Below are 23,635 nucleotides of genomic sequence, written 5' to 3'. Positions count from 1 at the left end.
TCCTATATTTTGGGCAAGAAATATAGCAAAAACAAATCAATTTATTTTTTTATAGCGTATTTTTATTATTTTTGTAAAACGACCTGATTGTTTAAATTCCCAAACAGATTCGACCTTGATCCTGACTGCCATTCTAGAACCCTATATTTAAGCTAACTCAAATACACTTATAGAATTTTTTTGGTTGGGGTATGTTAGATTATGGAATAATCTAATAGCTCTTGAAAATCAGTTATGGGAGAAAAAGATTGTTGAGAAAAACAAATTTTATTACATTTAGAAGGTCAAAAAATTACTCCAAAATATAGTAACAGATTACTATACTTAGTTAAAGATAATATTATATAAAAATATTACCAAATTTTTAATAATATTTTTGAATAATTAATTCCAGTAATAACATCTTTTTTTAGATCCATTTATTGCTCATTGATGACCCACTTATATAAATGTTATTAATATTGGCGGTTTCGAATATTAAAATAGATTTATATGAGTTGATAAATATTTTAATATTAATTATATATATTAAAAAAATATATTTCTTAGTATAAACAAATTTTAGTTTGTTTTAGTATATAAATAAATATATTAATTATTAATAAATCTTATGTTATATTTATTGGTGATTAATAATATTTTTTTAATTATTTACTAATATTTAATATTTATTAAAAATGTATTAATATTATAATATTTATAAATATTATTAATCAATATATTAATGTATTTATTCTTCTTTCTCTCGTTCAAAATCGTGTATGAGACCGCCCCTCCTCCACAAGGGCACCAAGATCTTCTATCTCTCGAGTGCTTTGTGGAAACTCCTAATCGAGATATAGTCTATCGAATATTTATTTCCTTCCACTCTCAACTATGGATTTGATGAACCCTTGGTAGCCATGCGAGTGAAGATGGCGTGGTCTCCGATAATAGAGAGTCGATTCTTGATCGATGAATCCAAGTGATGAAAGATGGTGGTGAAGCTCAGTAGCAAGATTATACTATAAGCTCATATGAGATAGACTGACAAAATCAAGCATAAGGAATGCGTAAAAGAGAAATGAATAACTTCGCTCGTTAATCTAACATGAAAAAAACAAATTCTACCTCTTTACTGGTGTTTGTTTTTTACCTTATCTCTCAAAAAAATAGGTATGGGGCTTGTCATTTATTTTATCAACACTCTCATCTACTTTTCGTACCAAATATGGTGACATGAAATTTGTTCTTTTATGCCAGGTTACCCTCAACCAAATAAGCCCATGAGTTAAAATACTTTATAATATAAATAAGTTATACATATTTTTTATGCAAGTACACAGTTTTACTTTTAGCCATGCATTTTTTATGAGTATCAAATGCATATGCAATTTTAGTATCAATTATAATTTATAAGGCTCTAAAGTAGTCTTTCTTTTATCTCGTTCTAGCTTTTTTTTTTTTTAATTTTTTTTTAGGGGATGTAGTTGGTAATATATTTGGAATATATAGTTCACCCCTCTACTTTGTCCTAGTGCTACTCACACCCCTTGGGTTTAAAAATTTTTAATTAGATCCTTGAAGTCAGCAAATTGATCCAAGGTGATCCTATATTCGTCTCTATCAATATGATCTTAAAGAGTAGTGTCATGTGTCCATCACATAATAACTTAAAGTTTTTTTTTTAAGACTGAATTACTATTATAATCATTCATTTGGTATGGAAGCCACCGACTAATATTTAAAGGAAGAGTAGCTAGTTACAAAAAGAAAGAATAGCTAATATTTCAATATTATTAATATCTATGATCTAATGAACCTCTTCCAAAACAACCATTATAAGTTATAGCACACATAATTTTAGACAATAATTCAATATTCTTTCCGAAAAAAAATCACCAGAGTGCTTACTTTTGTCTCATGTAAATATAAATGTTAAAAAAAAAAATTTGAGATTTTAACCATCCAACTGACTTGTCTTAGTATTAGGAAGTTGCACTGAAATGTTCTTTGCATTCATGCACGTCCTTGTGATACCAACTCTTGCTGCAATACATACCTTTCAAAGATATCACTGACCCTGTCTCCTCTCCTCTTCCTCTCGCCCCTCCTCCTCACCACCACCCCCCTACCCCACCAATCTAATCTTTGTCATACTAAACTAATTCCTATTCTTATCTTGATCCTCTTTCACTAGCCTTTCCTCCTTCTTAGTTGCCATCAAGATTATTAGCAATGACCTTACCAACCTCTTCTCCACCACCTCCTTTTTTGCCTCCCTTGCTAGCCTCTGTCTCTCCGTATAAGATAAAGGTCTCATCCTCTACTTTTTTCTTGAGATCCTTGTCACCATCAACAACATGTTTGCCTCCTCTCCCCTACCCTCTCCTCCTCCTCCTCCTCCGCCACTTGGCACTCCTCCCTCTAAGGTGCCGATGTTGCCATCTTTTGTCGTACCTTCCATAGTGATCTCACTACCTTCCCTCTAAGGTGCCGATGTTGCCGTCAGCCTTTATGCCCTTAATTGCAGTCATCACATGGTTGTTGTCCCACCTCCTCATCACATACCTTGTTGTATCAAACCACTTTTACCTCATCTACAAGTATGTCCCTAGCTCCCCCTTCACTGACTACCTCAGAAAACCCTAGAAAACCGGCTTCAGTGCTCTCTTGTTTTCGAAACTCCCACATGTAGGTTACAATTGATGTGGCCCAAAGGCTCGAGTACAACCATCACTATTCTGCTGGAATCATTGGAGAGCCTATGGTCCTTTGGCACTATCCATGGCTGGATCAAGAGCTCCATCATCATCGTCATCAAGCTCATCCTCTACATTAAGACTCGCCACTTTCAACATTGTGAAACTTGTTAAGAAGGTTCTGGTGAATGCTAAGGAGGTGGAGGCTGGGGAGACCACAAGCGCCCCTCCTTTATGGAAGTTGAAGACTTATGTGATGAGGACTATGGGAACGAGGAGGCACATATATTGAAAGTGATTGTTAGTAAGTAGATAACGTGAACTTCAAACATGTTCACTTTGACGTTGTCCTCCTTAAGGTGCTCTCCGGAGAGGAACTATTTTAGTATTGATATACCATAAGAAAAGTAAGGGCTTGAAGATCATTTTGATGCTCGCACTCCAGAGTGGTGGCAGTGGGCGGCTGCCGGTTGTTTGACACGTCAATTCCGAAGGCAGAGTTGCGAGTTGCCTGGGCAGGTCTTCGACATGTGCGACAAGTGTTGCAGGCCAGTTCGATAATCTTGAAGGGCGATTCGGCCAAGGTCATCGGATGGTTTTGGGGGGACCGAGTGGAGAGAGCACGGACCACCCTCTGTTCCGGGATATAGGGATGATGATGAGGGATGGGGTGGCCTTTGAGGCCAAGCATATATTTAGAGAAGTCGACGGGGCGGCTGACTGGGTGGCTGCCTACGCGGCCTACCATTTAGGATAACCCTGTGGTCATGAGAAGAGGAGCTGCCACAAGTACTCCGCGAGTTTGTGTTTTTTAATTTTATTGGATGTATTCGTACACGCATTATATGAAGAACCAGTCAAAATAGATAAAAAAGAAGAAAAAGAGCATTTTGATCATTGAGGCAGCAAGAAGAACGACGGAAGAGATGAAGGTGAGGTACAGGAGGCTGAATATTATTATTGCATTTAGTAACTTTGGAGAAAAAGGATAAAAGAATTTTGTAAAGAGCTTAGGGGGCTGTGTGGGAGAGAGAGAGAGAGAGAGAAGAGGATATTTTTATCATATGGCATGGTGTAAAGCGGGTGATGAACGGGCTATACACCAGGGTCAATCTATTATGACCGTATCAAAAATTTTTAAACCCCAAATAAGTGTGATTCTTGGGCGAAATAGAAGGCGTTGAATGCGTAAGAGTTCCGTCTCAGGTGGAGGTGGGATGCCACGACCAACGTCTTCTCTACAACAGCTGTAACTTCCCGCACGCGAGCTGTCTCAGCGGGGGACGAAAACCCAAATTATAGAGGCAGCGCCCAGGAGAAGAACTCGCAATGGGATAGGACGCAGCGATGTCGCACGAGCGTCACGCATCGTCCGCCACCGCTCTCATGGCTGAAGAAGACAACATGTAAGCTTCCCCATCTCCTCCTCCTCCCGCCTTCCACCTCTAATCCCTTTCGTATTTCGCCTTCGAATTTGGAAACCCTAGCTTTCCGTCTCTGCATTTCGTTACACCATTCCGTATCCCATCGGTCCGCATTACTTCTTGCGAGTTTCTTGCCGTCTCTGGCCCCAAAGCAGTCGGCTTGTCTGGGCGAATTAAGGGTTTCCTGGATCATAGAAGAGAAGGAGAAGATTTGAGTTGTTACCCAATTTTGAACACTTGGAGGGCATTTGGAAGAGACCGAAGATGTTTAATTGAAATTCTTGATTGGTGCTTGCTTCTAATTAAGAAAGCTAAGTTTTCATGTTGTTTTTATGTAGTATTCTACCCATAAAGGATTCACCTTCCTTCGTTCGAATCCACCATTGGATCATGCAATTAATGAATCCTTCCTTCATTCGAATCCACTGTTGGATCGTGCAATTGCTGAATTCTTCCTTCATTCGAATCCACCGTTGGATCGTGCAATTACCACTTAAAGCTGCACACAAAGAAATCTAGAGTGCTTTGAGATCTGTGCAGTAATGGTCAACATTGTGAGAAGATTAATCATTCTTTCGGGCGAAAGATCATGTGGCATGTAATGAAAAGTTACCCCTTCTTTTGTGTTTGTGTGTGTGTGTGAGAGAGAGAGCGCACACACACATATATATACATTGTGCATCACAAGCTTTATAATTGCCTTAATGGGTCCTATACTGGAAACAGAGTGGGGACCTTGCTACTCTTAAGAGATCTAAGGTTCGGTGAATGCAGCATGTGGGTGTTATTCACTTGAAAATGTACTTACAAGTTTGACAAGCTCTTGGATTCTTGTGGTACAGCACCATTTCTTATGATGTACTCAATCCTTTTCCAAATCAATGGATCATGTGGCTCTTAATAAATTGATTTGGAGCATATCCCCCCCAGCCTGCGGGCGCCAAATCAATGGATCTTAGTATTGCCGACAACTAAGAATGAGAAAGTCCGATAATATATTGTTTTCTAACCACTTCCGTGAAATGATGGTTTATTCTATCAAGGTGGTGATGCTTTATAAATGGAAGTATAAGAACTGCAGATAGTTTGCATTTTTTGACTCACATTTTCTTTTTAGTGATTGAAACATATTTCAGTTTCTTTTTTCCTTGTGGTCTTGTTATTTGATTTTAACTGCTCACTTTTGCATATGGCTAATTTTTGTTAAAGTGGGTGTCATATTGGAGAAACAATTGGTCATTGTACAGCATTACCACTGAAAAAGCTTTAAGTTACTTTTGGTTACTGTTGGAAGATTTATCATTTATATGCTGTAGGTTCGTTGATATATTGCAAGAAGCTCCATTATCTGTTCATCGGCAGCGTAGAAGCATATTTGGCAGTGTTATGTATTGTTTCTTATTGGCAAGTATACTATCTTCTTCTTCTTCTGTATTTCCATTCAAATAAAGCATATTAGGCAATGTTTTCTTTTCTGTCTACCTCTTTCCCTTGTATTCTTTTTGAATCACTACTCAAGTTGGTGTGATTATTCCTTTTTAAGTACTTGTTAGGTAGTCATAGGTTTATTCTTTTTTTCTAGGCCGGTTATGCTGTCTTGGCTGCAGCAGCTCCATGGATATTTGTTCTAATACCGAAACTGTTACCAACATTGCTCTGCAGTTCAAATGTCATCCTTCTGATAGTTACAGGTTGATTATCAGATTTGCTTATTCTCTATTTTCTTTTTTTTATTGCTTTAAGTTATCTTGTTAATACATATGCAAAAATTAGCATTCGTAATTTTGAGTCAAACATGTGTATAGAAAACCTTTGGCTGCTTTTTGTGCTAAGTAGTCAGGTCACCATTCTTCAATTTTTCAAAGGAGACTAAGATATGATGCTTTGTTAATCTTCTACATGTATTACGTGTACATAGCATTGAAACTTTGATAGCTCAACATGAACTTTCAATGAGTGTGGTAGTGCTTACAAATGTACACATTATATGGGCCGCCAAGTGCCTAAGTACTTGCCTTATTTGGAGCTTGATCACCTTTCCTAGTTCCTGGGTGATGATATTATGTGAGCGAGCACTGGCAGCTGGTGCCTAAAGCTAGCTTTATCAGCTTAAATAGGTTCTGCATGAGCATGACAACATTTATCATCATGATCTGCCCCTAATTAAATTATCTTTTTGTTGATCGGAAAAGAACATGTTATTATGTCATGCACCTGGCGAGTTTCAAGTCATCTTAATCACATATCGATTGTTTTATATTTGTTTGATGTTGATTTGAATTACCTAACTAGTTTTCTCAAATAATTAACCTGAACTAGTTGCTGATGATTAAAAAAAATTATGATACAATTTTAGTTATTCGGCTGATGTCTTACCTATCAAAATATTAATTTTAAACTACCTATGTTTCTAAATATTATGAAAAAATGTTGATCAACTTTTCTTTTTCTGCCATCTTTCTTATTCCTTTATAAATTTCAGAAAATGTTAACCCTGTTCCTTTTGTTTTATCTATTTTAACCATTATCCAATGATAAATGGACTTCTACTTGGTTGGTGAGCGGTCTTTTCTCCACCCTCCATTGCTTTTTGCATTTTGGAACACTGCTCTATATGTGTGTGTGTGTGTGTGTGTGTGTGTGTGTATGTGTGTCTGTGTGTAAGAGAGAGAGGTGTGTACTGGAAAGATGTCGCAGCACATAAATCACTGCTTCATGTCACTTCCAAATAAAAGTTCTCCAACCAACTAGCAATATTGCCCATATGATTGAAAGTAACAAAGCCCACTTGAGGAGAAATTCTCCTCTATTGAAAGATAAGTTAAAAACTGATTCTCAATATGCATTTCATCTTATTCAATCAATGTAGCAAATCATCTTCAATTATGAGCTTATTTGGAAAGTGGTAATAGATAATACCTTTCCAATGCAAGATCGTGCAGTTAATCGGACGTCCAGGTGAACTGAAGTTGTCTGTTAACAGGACCATCATAATGAGGTCAAAGGTTTCTATCAAATTTTAGCTTAAGCCAACCTGTTGGTTGTAAGTCGAGGGTAGTTTTGGTGCCAAAGATTTTATAGATAGACTAAAGTGCATTAAATCGGCTTCTGATCATCTCTCCAGTTGATCTTGGTAAATTAGGTCTCTTTGAAGCATGTTGCAGCTGTTACATGGCTACATCTGATCTACTCAATAAGCTGTGAGGGCATGATCTCTTATTCTCATATTGCCATCAATGTCAATCTCCTTTGTTCCAAATGGCTCAATCAGCGACTTCCATATTAAACTAAAAAATCCAAATATATGAACCATACTAATTATGAAATCAGACAAGAGTATTACAGAGTACTAAATGCAGTTCTATCAAAACATGTGATAATACCAATTTCCTCTTAGCTTTCCAACAACTAACGATAAATTTGCCGCTCCTTCATACCTTTGCATTTGACTCTGAAGGAAGGTGAGAAAGCCCAATACAAGTTCCAGTTCAGCAAAACTTGGAAAAACAAAAAAACAACCTTTAAAATATTAAACAAAATGAGTGCATAAAAATACAACATTAGCGTATAGTAATAGCAATATTAGTAGTAATAACCTATGATCAGTACTTATTATTGAGTTGAGTACACAGTATCTAATAGCAATATTTATCACAGTATTAAAAAATTAATAATGTTAAGCATACTTGCACGAGGACCAACCAAAACCTGCATCCTACCTGACCATCTGCCTAAATATGCCCTGCCCTTGCAGTACCATGTAAAAGTGGCTGACATATGAAGCCCATTTCTAACCATCAATTGCATAAAGACTTTAATATTGTTCTATGTGATCTTTTCACTATCTTTATTATATAATAAAACTGGATTTCGAGCAACTTGTTATATTCATAGTTCAAATTAGTAAGCCCTGGACTCAACTTAATGATGATCAGTTAATTTAGCTAAATTCAAAACCCAACAATTGGTAAATAAAGATAGTAAGTTTACTTTAGGTTTGAAATCTCGATTGACCATCTTGCCCACATATTTTGATCTGTATTGACTCATATTGACTTGAGAGTGCTCTATGGTTCAGTGAATAATGAATAGATATGGGGGGCATACAGCATCTCATACTGTACTGCTGCATGAATGATAAGGGGTATACTGTGAGATTTCGAACTGGATATGGTATATCGAACTCTTAATCTTCCCATTTGCATTACTTGAGAATACCCATATATAAAAGATATGTTTTTTTTATCTTTTGTTGTGATCTTTAAACATCTGGCCATTTTATGCAATTTAAAGGTTTTTTTATTACTTTACATGGATATATCAAGGCCCTATTCCATGTTTTATGCTCATTAAACTTTAAATAATGCAAACTATTTATTAGAATCTCACTCATTTTCTTGTTCTTTGCTTAATGATAAATGTTCCACAGCCATATTCCAGCAATATTTGGTTTACCAAGTTAGGAAAGTGCGCTTGCAGGTATTGATTATCACCTGCTTATATAGCATGCAATTTGAAAAGCCTTTCAATTCTTCTTTCACTATAAGTTTGTGTTATAACTTATAACGCAAAGCATACTTGGCTAATTTATGTGTGTTAAAGTTGTCATGTGAAATGGTTTTCTCTCATCATGATCAAGTGTAATGGTACATGGATAACTGAACAATTTCATAGCGGTGGCCCTATCTTGATGGCTCGAGGCTGGGTTTTGTTGCTACTTGTTATTAGTGTAGATAGACATGCATGCAAGTGCTTAAAAACAAGAATGCTCAAATATTTTACCATTGAAATTGTTTTTTTTTTTGTGGTGCATGTACACTTTGTAAGGGTAGTTCAATTTTTAATAAAAACCTTTAGTACCTTTAGTTTCATTGATTTATTAGGGAAAAAATACAAATTATTTCCCTCAATAGTATTTATTCTTTTAAATCAAATACAACCTTTTATGTTCATATACCACCATCTTAAGTGGCAAGGTGAATCCTCCATGTAAGTAAATAAAAGAAAATGTGCATTATTAATTTTTATCCACGACTTTATCTTACCACTGAAGTCGTTTATAAAGCTTGATGTATAAAGCTTTAAATATGAATTACCTTCCAAAACTTGTCTATAAAGCTTACTTTTTTTGTGGATGATACTGAATTGAATTAAATATGAATGCTGGAACAAGGCTTAAGGTTATCTTCTTGTTATTTATTTGGTAACATACACAAAAAAATGCAGAATTGTAATGCCAAGGTGGTTGGTTTTGTAGATCCTATCCATTTGATCCTCGAAACATCCAAATGAATGTTATGCTCTGATAACTAGAATGAGTACCAATTTGCTACACCTTGTCAAATGTTGGCGCATGCTGTTGTCAAAATGTAGAGTTCCTTTGGCCTTAGTAATGAATATCTGATGGTCCTGCTGGCCTAATATTCCATATGATAACCATATTACTTTATCCTCAAGTTGGTTTTAGTGTATCTTTGTCATTCTTGTACTTTATGTGGGTCTAAAAATATAAAACAAGTGATATGACAGGACCAGTAGCATATTCATTGATTATATATGCCACGACTCTTGAGTAATAGACTTCTGAATTTCTTTCTTACCATTTTCCATCAGCCAGCATTTTTTTTAATATTTTTTTTTCTACCACCCAAACTCATGTCTAGGAACTTTTAATGGCAAACTAAAAACAATAACTGTTATCCAAAATGAAGGGTTCAGATGATGTTCAAACACTGACAGAGATACATTTTCTCCTTTTCTTTTAATTCCTTAAATTTCTTTCACTTCTTTCTTGATCTGCTTCAGGGAAGCTTCCTTCTTAGAATCAGTTTGTAAAGCAATTCTTACATGTGCTTATCTTTTCAGAAATCTATAATTTGGAATTTTAGGTATATTCAACAATTACCTTTTCTTGGTAGCTGATATTATAGGATTATGCATGTGATGTGCAGGGTTATTACACTTTCAGCCAGAAATTAAAGAACATAGCTCGCCTTCCATTTGCCGCTATTGCTTATGGTATGCTATTTCCACGAATTCGTTAACATTGATCCAAGATGAGAAAGCTGAAGGTTTGAACTTAGATTGACAGCCTGTCATAGAAAGATATTTCAAACAATGAAATGATTCAAGAGTAAAGATCAACATTGTTGAGTTTTGTCCCAAGCAGAGACTAGATGGACTTCTTTTGGATCATTTATCATAAAAGTTTTAAATCTTGAGGATCTGGGTCGTACTGATCCCTGGTTGAAATGGTAAATGCTGTACCATATACTTTGTTGACATGATGTACTGGCCTGCACAACCGTGGCCAGTCAGTACACCCTTGGTACAGCCATTTTTAGCATCCATATTTTTTGCCTTTTGTTTATTTTTCAGGTTCTAGTTATCATATGTAATAAAATTTTGAAAGTTCAAACACTTCGGTATTAAATATATCAAGTTTCTTGTGTAGTGATATATGGAGTTCTATGGAGATCCAAATTTTGTTGGTTCTTACCTATTTATTTGTTTCTTAATCACATTTTTTCCTTTTTCTTTATTTTTGGGGTTTGTCCATGTGGATCAAAATTGTTCAGTCCGGGCACTTGGAGAGGTTCCATTGTCTCTCGCTCACTTTCCCACCTTCATAAAAGCCAAAAGTAGTGCTTATAGCTGGTCCTGCTTAGTATCAGGCATTTCAGGCTTTTGGTGGTTTTGATCCGCTCTGATCTGGCATGGTATGGGTGGTTCCAGCCTGATTGGCAGATACTGGGGCATACCAAGACCCCGCTTACAAGTTCAAGGCTGGTACCATATGAACCAGTCAGTACTTTGAATCTTTTGTTTTGAATAACAAAATTTTATTGACATTTCTGGAGCTTCTGTTATATATGTTATCAACTTTTTACCTTTGATTCAGTCTCTCCATGTAAATAAATGAAACAAATGCATAAAGATAATTCTTGTTTCTTGCAATGGACTTTGGTATGTCACTTAAATAGTGCACTTTAATAATTTCTCATTGATTTATCTTATCGTTTGTATTTTAGGAACTGCTTTGATGCTACTCGTCTTAGTCTGGCGGCCTTATATACATATATTATCTGTCTCAACATTGCTAAGGTAAACTATTCCTTTACACATATTCACCACACCACAGTTGTAGTTCTGGATATGTAATGTTTGGCTAGCTCCTTAACTGTATTTGCTTTCAGGCATTTGTAATGAAAATCTTTTATGACACTGCACCCATGCTCGACATGTGTGACCTGCCGTTGTACCAAAAAAAAAAAAAAAACTTTCATGACACATATCATGATGATAATGGAAATAAAAAAAGGGTCTCTCACTAAAGCAGATAATCATCATACAGAATATGAGGATTATAATTTATATATAACATGTATGAATGAGAAGCAAATTAAAAATTGAGAAATGTTGAATAGTGCCTTATATATCTCTCTTTGGTGACAAAATAATACACATCATGGTCTAAATTATACATTGATTCTTAATCTATGTGAACAATAATTCCAACACCAATTGTTCCCACGTGTATGTTAATGGTGACCTAAGGTGGTTGTTGCTGGACATTCACAAGCATACTCGCTGCTTGAAACCTCAAAATTTATTTCTTAAAAGTGGTGTGTTTTTTAGCATTTTTTAATAATACAGAGACCATTAAAATGTACTGCAAAACTTTGCTGCTTGAGGCTGCAAATGAACTATCTTTGTGCTGTTCGGGCAAAGCTCATCGCAGGGTGCTCAAGCTCTGCTTTATCACAGCTATGAATGTTTAAACGTAGATCATTAACCACTTATACAAGCTGATTCTTGAGCTGTTGCTGAGCTTCTACTTATTCTTGCATGTCGTCTTATTTTAAGGTTGGCTCATTTATAGGTAGAGCCTTGAGAAATTTTGGGATAATTGAAAAGAAGTCTATGGTTGTGGATGGGGCAATTAAGATTAGTTAATTTGTTGCTGTAGTGAATGACCTTTTGGTTGTTGCCCACCAACATTGCTTATCGCACTAGCCTAAGGCACATCTTTGTATTTGCTCTATTCTACTTTGATTACTTTAGAGATTTCCTATTGCTTTTAAGAAGCATATTCAATGAGCCAAGTTGCTATATTGACGAACTTCAGGGGGACATCCAAACCATATTTGAATGTTGGAGGAGCCATACATTGTTAGCTATCTTCTTCCATAGGTAATGATTTAATTTTATTATCTAATTTCTCAAAGGTGAACTACCAGATATAATGATGAACGGACACCTAATTTGCAATGACTGTACAAGTTTATGACAGTCAAAATTGGCCTTTCCCTCAACATAGATCTTTGGAGAGGTGTTGGACTGCCTCCTCTAAGTCAGCCTAGTTTCATCAAAGCCTATGTGTTTTTGTGTTCTGAGTCAAGGCCAAAGAAATTATGCTTGCAAAGCTCAATAAGTCAGCCTAAGAACTATTTTAAGTCTAAGCCTCATAACCCACTATAACACTTCTTGATTGAAACTCACTCTTCGAGACTTCACATTGACTTCTCTCAAACTTGTCCCCATCTTATCAGATCACTTGTCATAACGTAGACATTGAATCAGCAATAAGATCCTATACTAATCAATTAGATTTCCTTGTGAAGCCTGTAGGGATTCATGCAGACCAGATTAGGATGGCTGGTGATCCTAGTTGGATATATGATGTGCACAAAGCTGGTGACTTTATCATTTAGAGCTTGTGGAGATGAACTCTTTAATGTCTTCTGCTCCATCTCGATCTCTCTTGAGAATTCATTAAGGGAATAAAAGGGGATGAAAAGCTGCCTAAAATGTACAATAAGATTAGAATAGTGGGTGTTATCTACAAGGCTCCTCAACTCTGCAGTCAACATAATTTATAATCAGCTTGCTGGTATGTGACATGTCCCTTTTTTTACCAAAACTCAGTGCTGGCAGCTAGTTCACTAATAGGATGGACCATGCAACATGCTAGGAGGTCGATGTAAACTGCATGATGAAACCGTATCTTACACCTCATATATTGGTCAGCATGGGCTGTTGAAATCTAAATGTTTGCTTTCACAATAATCAGCATAACTGTAACCAACCAATATTAACTTACCTGAATTCATACATGTGGTCCATCCAACTCTGCAAGTTGTCACTGTAATGATTTTTTGTGCCTGACTACTGTGATTTATTGCACTTGATAATGCAAGGATGCTAACTGCATTTTTTTTGGCATTGCCATGTATGCAGGATTGTCATGTTTGTTGAAGTCATATGTGCGGGATGTTTCATGAGTATGTATATAGGTGAGTAAACCAATCTAGGTAAACGTTACAATAAAATTTACTAAATGTACACGATCAGATTTACCTGGATGTTCTTTATTTAATGAGACTTTTTAATATTCAGGGAATTAAATTATTCACTTTCCTGTTAATCAGTAATTTGTTATGATGGAAAAGTTAGTAATCCCTGGTGGTTGGCAGATGATTTCTGTTTACACTTGCAAGATAACTGCCATCAACTCATGAAGGTGCTGACTTCAGTTTCATGGGATGATGCTTGTCAATTTTGTTTATGCTTATGCTTGTGGTTCTATGGTGGTTGGACAATATTTATAGAACCTTATAGTCGGTGCTTTTCTTTGGAACTTTGACTCCCTCCTGCTCCCATGTGCAAGCTACACTTTCTCTTCACCCTTTCACCTCCGTTCATTATGTTGACCATCTGATACTAGCTTCATTTTGTGAGATACTAATGCTTATTCTTAATCAAAGTTTGTTCCTCTTGCTTCTTTTGACTGTAGCAGCACTGCCAATATGGATCCCAAGTTTGGATAAAAAAGGTAGAGGACTGACATTAGGTTGAAAGCCAGTCACAAGAACATGTCAAACTATGAAATTGATCCAATTAATATTGTGAATATTGGGGCATTTTTTGATAACATCAGAGGTTGCCTATAATTCTCGGTGGATAAGGACCTTGCAGAGCTGGTTCCAAATACTAGGGCTAGGCTTGATGGTGGTGGTTATGGCTTCTTTTAATTGTAATCTTGCTTCTTGATTGTTATATTTAAGAGATACATGAGTCTTTCAATTAAACATTAGGACAAAAATTAATATGGACCTGAAGAAGAAAAATCGGAAAGAGTTTCTAATGTCAATAGTAATGCTAGGATGGGAGGGATTTTTATAAAGCTCCCCCCTGTTCTTGAATAGTTACAATTGTTGTCCTTAAAGTATGTTGAAATGCACATTACTCCTTTTTAATTTCCTAAAGAAATTGTTTCACAAATTGATCTAGGGGGTAAATAACTGGTTTTGGTAAATAATTGAGAATTCTTGGATGTTTTGGGTGAAGAGCGCTGCTATATTGATGATTTCAAGATGAATTCGAAGCGAGATAAGATTCACTTGAGTGGCTGTGGTAAAGATATCTGGTGATCGTAAGTATCTGCCAAACACATCACGATTGCATACTGTTCGACTAGATCGATGGCGAGAGAGCTTCGACGACTTCTCAGGACCACATAGAGGACAAGGATGATGGTTATTTGACAAAGGATCGTGGGAAACTGAGGGAGAGAATAGTGAGAAAAAAGGAAGAAGGGGTGAGGATTTTAGGCGTTACCGTCCGCCCTCACCAGCTAGCTCACATTCGGCGGCCGACCTTGGATCCTCTCGGAGGTCATGCCTTGCCGTTACGAGCAGGTGCATCGGCCTCCCCAGCCTGGCCGGGTGGAAATCATGCCACTCAACTAGGAATTCGAAATTTTCCGGCTGGTGAATTTTGCTGTTGGGTTGACCCAACCAACTTGATCAAGTCAAGACCAATGAGGATGAGTCGGGGACTGAGTTAGGGTTGGGGTGCTACAACAACCTTCTCATGTAGACTCCTGGGTGAGCACACTTTGACCCAAGGATGAAGAACCCGCAAATGACTCCCATGAACCCTAAAGGAGGTGTCTTGTGACCAATGATTGGGTGGCAATCACATGGTTCTAGTGAGAAGTAGAGCTTAAATTAGAATCTTGTACTATAGGCGGCAATACTCCATCAAGAGTGGAGAACAGTGCACCAAAAGCTCTCGCAATTGGCAATCACGATGCCGGTTCCCTTTTAGGGTGGGGTGTTCTTCAGGCTTTGCAGATTGGCGATCATGGTGGGGTAATATTTCAAAGCATTTCCTTCTCTTGGATCATCCTAACAGCAGGGCCTTGCCATCATGCCACCGGAATGCTGTTAGGCTGTTCCTTAATATCGCAAGCGGTTCCAAGGGTGCCAAACTCAAATTTTGGATATAACGGCAAGATCTTGCTGTCAGAATGTATTGTCGGCAAAAGCCCAGCCATCAAGACTGAAAAGGTGGGATATTTGAATAGTGGAATCTGGTGGTAAGATTCTTCTGGGACAAATCAAGATGATGGTGATAGTCATTTGGTGGATGTTGGCATCCTAAAAAACTTGGCACTGTGATATTGTCAGCCTTCTGGTTCACTCCTACTTCAGCCTTGTTGTTAATTAAATTATGCTGAAGTGGGCATCATGTTGACAGTTGGACAGAGCCCCCCATTCATTCCTAAAAGGTTATCGTTATTCAGGATTTGTTAAAGGATCAGGGGCATTCATGTGAGGTGCGACATCAACTGTTTATTTGCTTGCCTTTTCATTCCCATCTGTTCATGTATTAGATCATTCACAATCCTGCTATAAACTGGGGCATGACATAATACATGGTTGGACGATGGATGCCAGATGCATCAGTCTGTATAGAAACTTCTAGACAGTGTTTACACCTGATATTTTTCCAGATTTGTTTTGATTGGATGAAGTCCAGAATGATCTTCATTGGATCAGTGTCAATCTACATATGAATTCTAATGATAAGAAAGGTCAGGATCCAGTTGGTACACACAACCAATCATTTGCTCAAAAGTCAGCATGATATCTTTAACAGAATTTGGTCATTAGATTAGCAAGTGAATTTTATCTTGAGTCTTGACAGGTTTTTGGATCAGTCAATGTATGTAAAGACAAACAACATGGCATAATATACCTTTTGTCTTCAAATGAGACCTGAACCTCTTTTTTATCACCAGGATTATTTTGGTACTACTGCTCTAAGGTCGTACAAGATATGTCAGTCAACCTGTTCCATCACCATTCCTGTAAATTAGTGATGACTGCTTGGCCTTGATTTGGGAGAGCTCACCACTTGCCATGGGTTACTTTCATTCACACATGCCAACATTTCAAACCTTCAAATCACCAAAATTAATAGTCTTTGGCTGAGGTAGATTACAGGAATTGAATTATACTCAAAAATGTTCTCTACCTTTCATGCACTTGCTTTGATAATGACTCTTTAATCATTATATTATACAATATTTAATTGCAATCTTTTCTCCTTTATCCTGGATTTTGCAGGGTGCGTTCATCAATATAATTCTTTAAATGGTCAACCTGATGTCTTGAAGTCACTTTATTCTGCATTACAGCCATCTAGTTCATTGGAGGAGCTGAGGTAGGAATTCATTTTGGATTATTTAGTTATGATAAATTGATTATGATTTAAAAGGGTAAATAATTTTTGATGTATCAATTTCTAACTTTTATACCTTGTGATGAATTACCTAATCTTCTAGACATGCATGTACATACGCAAACCAATCTAATGACCCACCTGTTGCTCTAAGAACAGAACATTTGTGCATGCATGATATACACTGATAAAGACACCAGTATTCATAGGCGATCCCCATATTACAGACCTGATCAGGAACCTTGTTTACTGTTATAATGGACATACTGCTGTTATTTGCCCAGTTAATGATTTTGTGGACTTTCTTGAAATCAAAAAACGGAGATTATCTTGGAGAAGAAAAAGGCATTGGGTGGTTATCCTTATGATTTTTGTCACCTTCTGGAGTCCCACCTCAGGATTAAAGTGCTGATTTTGCTGGTCAAGATGGACTGTCCATGCCAAGCCTAGATTGTTACATAGCACTGATGCATGCTAATGTGTGCTAAAAAAATGGACTGGTATACATGTACCCATGCTAGTGTCAGGCTTGCATGACATCAATGCTTAAACTTTTAATTCCAATAAACCATTTATCAGTCTTTGGTACGCATGAATGACAAATTGACAACATTTACATCCAACGGCCTTCATGGAAACATCTCACAGATTAATTCTTCACTACTTAATTAACACATAAAGGTGCTTTTATATCCAAGTGCCCTTTTTAATTCTAAAGATCAGAGTATTGTGTATGGAAGATTTGACCAGGGTGTTGGATGAGCCATTTACTATTCTTTTTTCAAGAAATATCACCAAGCTACCTAGCATTCCTTCTCTTATGATGCTGATGCCAATGATGATTTGGCAGAGGGATGACAAGTTCAAAGCCCCTAGAGGATTTTTGATGCAAACATGCAGGAGATAGGTTTCTTTCATAATCTGCATCCTTGCATGTTATAAGAATGCTTTTAAGTTTTAAGATTTGGATATCATCTCTCTGTGTGTGTGTGTGTGTGTGTGTGTGTGGTGCAAAAAGGGGACATTTAAACCATCACTCCAAGTGCTGGCATGTATCTTGCTAGGCCGGTATGGACACCTGATACTAGGTCTGCAAGATTCCTGTTAAGTCTTTCTTTTTTTGTTTTTCTCGAATTTTTAGTTGAAAAGGAATATTAAATCCTTTTTTTCTTTTGTTTTGGAAAAGCATGATATGACAGTATGTATGCATGGCAAGACTTGCATGACACATGTTGTGCTAGCCACTGGCAACTACCCCATGCCAGTGGCTCTAAAATCCTTTCCCAGATGCAAGCTATATCATCTCAATTGGATTGGTGCCAGTGGCTCTAAAATCCTTTCCCAGATGCAACCTATGTCAGCTCAATTGGATCTGACCCCTTCTTGATTTTCAAAACAATATGTCCAATATGGTTGCAAAATAAGGCCTTACATCATCTCAGGTCTTGTAAGGTTCTGATATGTCCGAATCTGACTTTATCGAGCCCAAATGGATTCGAATACTTGATTTTTTTGAAATCCTGGAGCATTTGCACATGAGCATCCGATTGCATGAGTTTTTTAAAATCACCCTACTTACTCTTACATGTAGTAACCTTGCAAAAGCAAATAATATTTTTTTTTTGTTCTTTGTTTTCAAATGTTATCTGGTTGATGCCATTTACAACCTCATTATGAAGGCAAGATAATACGCTAGGAAGTGGAGAATCTTTTTTTTTTTTTTTTTGAATTTTTGAAGTCAAACTACTTATGGCATTATTGGTGAAAACTAAAAACTAAACACTTCAAATTGTCTCATGCAAGAATATTTGTTAGCTTATTAGGTTATTGATACATGGATGATGTGCTCAAAATTTAAAATATATTTCTTGTGTGTCATCTATTCTGCAAAATATTTTATACCTCGGTCTTATTGTCATTGTGAATTCCCGATTTAGTAGATATCATGATGGTGGCCGTCTTTCTGATCAACAAATGGCGTTGTTGCAATACCAAAGGGAAAATCTTCATTTTTTGAGCGAGGAGGTATGGACTAAATTGAAGGATATATGTGTTTGATCTACATTTCTATTACCTACTAAATAAATTCACTGTGCTCTGACTTTGTCTTCTGTCCTTATGGGCACTGTATGAATATAGGCATACATAAGTAAATGGATGGTTATAAACATTTTCAAATATACAAAATTATAATATCTTAATTTATGAGCTCATTGAAAATAATCGGAGCAATAACACAAAGCAATTTATACAACATATTCAATGATTTGTTTTTAACACCATAAGATACCTATTATAACATTTCTGTTATATAATTATTGATAATATTATTTATGATAATAATTCATTAAAAAAATTGTTTAAAAATGCAAGGTTTGAAAATCAGTTATCTTCTTTAAATCAATTCATAATATACTGTTGTCATAGTACTTAAATAGACTAGTACCCTCAAAAGATGATCAAACAAAATGTATGTTTGAAAATAATCATTTTCAATTGTTGTATAAAACAATTTTTTACAAATAATGCTCTTAACTATTAGGCATAGTTTGCCGCTAACTAGGAAACAATGATCTGGCTGTTGTAACAACATATTTTCGTCATTTTAAAGCAACAGTACTCTTCATAAATTAAATTTCTTATCATCATTAGTGTAGCTTTTTAGTACCCTTGTTTTTATTGAAAGATAAAATATATTTTTTATTTGCATGAGTTAGTGTACCTTAAAAGATCTAATTCCATGTAGAAATATATGAATCATTTTTAATAGATTGTTCATCTGTAATATATTGGAGCTCAACTCTCTCACTTTGCCCAATTAGTTGGCATAAAACATCTTGTATACATAAATAAAAAATATTTGAAATTTAAAATCACTATCGACTTCTTAACATCTTCCATAGTGTGTGCAGTTTGAAAAAGCACGAAGTGTTAATGAGAGAGAGGGATTTGGATTTGAGAAAGAGGCATTGGTATATTGTGATAAATGGGATAGAGGTTGTGGGATGTATTTAGTATCCCACTTGTACCTCTGCGTTGCATTATAGTAGGTTTATATTTTAATCGAAGTCAGCTAATTGGATTCCTGATATCCACATGGAGGAATTTTATGTATACAAATCCAGTCTTTGGTAAAATAAAGATAGATTGGTAGAATATCTATTGTTCAGTAAGTTGGACTTCAATGTTTAACAGATTTTTGAGTCTGGCTGATACAACATGTCTTTCACAAATCAAATCTCTTTCTTGTAGGTTCTCCGTTTACAAGAATGCTTAAGCAAATATCAACGATCTGATGATGGAAGTACCCCACAGGTTTGCAAATATTCAAGTTTAGAGTCATTATTGATTAACTAGGGTAGTTTATTATGTCATAGCTTGCTATTTTTTCTCATCATAATCATCAATCATACATGAGGCTTTCAAACTGATAATACTCTTCTATTGGATGGTTGTTTTATCTGAGTAATTTCGAAGATATGAAGTTGAAGGATATGACTTAGTTACATTTGAAATGGATCTGATTGAGGGATAGGAGTATTATGAGTCCTTTGCTATGGCTCTTTCTTTTTCTTGATGGTAATGATATGCCTCCAGAGTTCTTTGCTGGTATCTCATGCAACCATACTTCTTGACGGTATAATATTGATTGATATTATGGTGCATTCTTAGTAAGGGCCTCCCAACAAGAATTTAGACGGTCCCATTATGCTCTTTATATCGACTTGTTATCTGTTCAAACTGAATATCTTTAGATTTTTTAAAGTTTTTATTTCTATTTTTGGATATTGATGGCAAGCTTTTCAAGAATAGGTAATGAATAGTTAAAAGAAGAAAAGCATACTTCTTTCGCAATAATGTGGTAATTGAAGCAAGAGAGAGGGAGTCTAAATGAAAGTAGAAATAAGGGATTTATGATGACCCTTAAGAAACAGAAAAGATGTCCTAGAAACATAAGGATGTTAACCAATGCTAGGCGTTCACCCCTAAAGTAAACAATGGGCCATATCCAATACTTCACAGCCTCCTTCTGGAACTTAGTTCAAAGCACTTCTCAAACAGTTGAAATATTCAATTAATGATGAAAAATACATGGCTGTTCATCATGCTGATACAAGTTTATGGGTCATGTGAGTGTGAGTTTGGTCTTTTTGACTCAATTTTCTTTCCTTAAACCTGTTGGTTTGGCAAACATAGATTTTTGGCCTATATTTCAGCTCATTCTAGAAGTGTCAGGCCTCACAATAGTTGCCTTTGGTTTAGTTAAATGATAAAAAATAAATCTTTGATGGATAATAGTGATGCTGTCAACCGATAAAAAGTTTGGGACTAGTTTATATCTTGCTGTGATTTTATTATCCTTGTGATCTGAAAGTACATTTCACTTTTATTTGATTGGACTCCATTAGATCTTTGTCTCTTAGCATTTTACTATATATAATATATTGTATATGTATGTATCGGAGTTATATTTTTTTAAAAATCAGCGTCATAGTCTTATGAGAATGTCTATCATACTTGTCTACAAGTCTGGCTTTTCCATATTTTCTGATTTTTTAAAAGTTAGCATTTTATTGTATATAATTATATTATATATACATTATCCAATATGAATGTATGTATGTATTGGAGTTATATATTTTAAAAGTCAGTATCATAGTCTCATGAGAACACCTAGCATACTTGTCTACAAGTCTGGCTTTTCCCATATTCTCTGATTTTCAACACTTCTGGCAATACTACCAAAAAAAAACTCTTCTGGAAATGCATCACAGACATTACATTAACATATCATGAGTATTTTTTAATGGGAATTTTACTTTGATGTTTAATATTTCAAGGATACGTAGGACTTGCTACTCACATGCATGTTATTCTATTTATATTCATGGCTTACTTATCCAATTTAATTATTGAAAGTGTAAAAATGCTTTTTTATTCCTATATCTAGTTACACTCTCAAAGCATATCTATGTTATTGATTACTAATGACATGGGAATCGAAATACCAGTTGAGTCTGCTTTCTCCTGTTTTTTTTTTTTGTTGATATAATCTTGGCTGTCTTGGTCTGAGTCTATTCTGATTGGTGGGACTGATGTCTGGACTTCAATTATTTTGTTGTCCTTCTAGAAGGGACTCTCAGTTGATGAGAAAGCCACGAACTAGGGGGAATGGGGAGGGGGAACTGAAAATGTTCTTTAATTTAAAAGAAAGGGTAGCCTAGGGGATTGGGTCTATATCACCATTGATCTTGTCCAGAGCAGAGCACTCTGAAATAGGAAGCCTTCACATCCATCCAAGGCTTATTTAGTAGATCTTCAATTTTTTTTTCTATTTTTCTATCATTGTACAAAAAATCGTGCTTTTATTTTGTTTCAATATTTAAAAATAAATAAAAATTTGTAGAACACATTGGTGTTTTGTCTTTTTATATTATATGCAGGTTGACCTTGGTATTTTCTCATCCACCCTAATTACCCAAATCAGCTGAGTGTTTTTGTACTATATGCAGGTTGACCTTGCTCATCTGTTAGCATCTCGTGATCAAGAACTCCGTGCTCTATCTGCTGAGGTAATAATTTGTGAAAAATGCTAAAGAAACATGGAAATCTGAAAAAAAGAGCTGCATAGATGATATGTTGCTTTCATATTCCCCTTCTGGCTGACCGCCTGCCTATAGTGGGTACTGGCTGTCAGCGAGAGATGCAATTGGTGAGTTATGCATCAGCTGTGCAGCCTTTTTCTTTTAAAGACGTTTTTGTTACTGTAGCACTGCTCATAATTTGCTTGTACTTTCTGGGTTGCTCCAATCATGAATACAAATTCTGACTATTTTAGTAATACTGGTAAGATATTCATGATTAATCTTTTCCAGTCTTTTAAAACAAAGAAAATCATCCCCACCCCCCGCACCACCTTTCAAATGGACAGGCAGCCGAAATGTCTCTATGTGATAGAACTATTAAGGGTATCTGATATATTCAGATTTAGTGTTGCAGATGAATCAGGTGCATTCAGAGTTACGCCTCGCCCGTTGCTTGATTGTCGAGAGGGACTCTGAAATCCAGCGTATTCGTGTAACCAACAATGAGGTTAGCTAATTAAGTTCTCCAATCCAAATGTCTTCATGTTTTAGTGATAATTACATACTGACGGTGTCTTATCACCATGTTTTTTTTTTGGTGTACTATCACCATGTTTTTTTACTAATGGTTCCATTACAGTATGTCGAGGAAAATGAAAGACTGAGAGCTATTCTTGGAGAATGGAGTGCTCGAGCGGCAAAGGTAAACTCTGGCCACAACGGTTATGTTCTATTACAAATGCTGCCATTTTCTGTGTCATAGCCATGCACTCATCTGGCACGCAGCTTGAAAGAGCATTGGAAGCAGAGCGCCTGTCAAATATGGAACTGCAAAAGAGCATAGCAAAACTGCAAAACAAGTCAGCTGGTACATCGGCTGAAGACGATCAAGTTTGATTCTTGGAAGATTTGGGATCCCTACTCTTGGGTATCGTTTCAAAGGTGATGTAGACTGTGATGTACATGATGGCCAAAGGCATCTACTGGAGACGCTTGTGATCTTTCAGGCTGAAGGATATCCCAAGTAGTACTGAGTGAGGCAAGTAGTTGATCTATGGTCCAGTGATGGTCCAATGATTTAATCTGACACTTGAGATTTTGTTGAAGTACAGCTTGTACATAGATGTAGAAGTTATTTGTTATTTGTTGAGTTATAATGTGGTGCAATCAAACTTTTTGATCAATTAAAACCAGGGGCTGATTTTGTTGGTGTTGGGAGTAATAATGGATACGGGTTTGCCTTACGTAATGGTCCTGTTCATCTTCTCTCCATCTTTGCCATCACCAACACCATCCACTGCTTTCACCTAGTATCATATGGTGGCAGAACCACTGCCACTTTTCGTCCCCTCAAGTCTCCATGTAATTGATATGCCGCTTCACAAATTTATTTTAATTCTGTGAAAGAAACGAA

At 36.1% G+C, this 23,635-nt stretch overlaps 1 protein-coding gene across 2 annotated transcripts; it reads left to right on the top strand.

The window, feature by feature from the left end:
- The first annotated feature begins 3,804 nt into the window (after positions 1-3,804).
- Positions 3,805-23,465, top strand: LOC103697478 (protein FIP1). Of its 2 annotated transcripts, none has more exons than XM_039129485.1 (14): positions 3,805-4,087; positions 5,422-5,509; positions 5,688-5,796; positions 8,535-8,584; positions 10,057-10,123; positions 11,137-11,209; positions 13,346-13,401; positions 16,522-16,618; positions 18,574-18,661; positions 19,889-19,951; positions 22,150-22,209; positions 22,637-22,729; positions 22,862-22,924; positions 23,008-23,465. In XM_039129485.1, exons 1-14 carry the CDS (start codon positions 4,029-4,031, stop codon positions 23,116-23,118), a joined length of 1,077 nt encoding a protein of 358 aa, XP_038985413.1. In that variant the 5' UTR covers positions 3,805-4,028; the 3' UTR covers positions 23,119-23,465. The 2 variants fall into 2 exon arrangements, with proteins under 2 accessions (XP_038985413.1, XP_008777565.1); XM_008779343.4 differs by having other exon boundaries at positions 3,811-4,087; positions 18,577-18,661.
- The last annotated feature ends 170 nt before the right edge of the window (positions 23,466-23,635 follow it).

Source organism: Phoenix dactylifera, chromosome 8, assembly GCF_009389715.1.
Source record: "Phoenix dactylifera cultivar Barhee BC4 chromosome 8, palm_55x_up_171113_PBpolish2nd_filt_p, whole genome shotgun sequence".
NCBI lineage: Eukaryota > Viridiplantae > Streptophyta > Magnoliopsida > Arecales > Arecaceae > Phoenix > Phoenix dactylifera.
Note: the sequence above shows the minus strand (reverse complement) of the source record. Positions and strands in the feature narration are given on the sequence as shown.

Excerpts from the sequence above, each read along its gene's own strand:
- LOC103697478 (XM_039129485.1), top strand. The coding sequence starts at position 4,029 with ATGTCGCACGAGCGTCACGCATCGTCCGCCACCGCTCTCATGGCTGAA. Across the intron at positions 4,088-5,421 it reads ATGGCTGAAGAAGACAACAT|GTTCGTTGATATATTGCAAG; the intron begins GTAAGCTTCCCC and ends TATATGCTGTAG. Across the intron at positions 8,585-10,056 it reads TTAGGAAAGTGCGCTTGCAG|GGTTATTACACTTTCAGCCA; the intron begins GTATTGATTATC and ends TGTGATGTGCAG.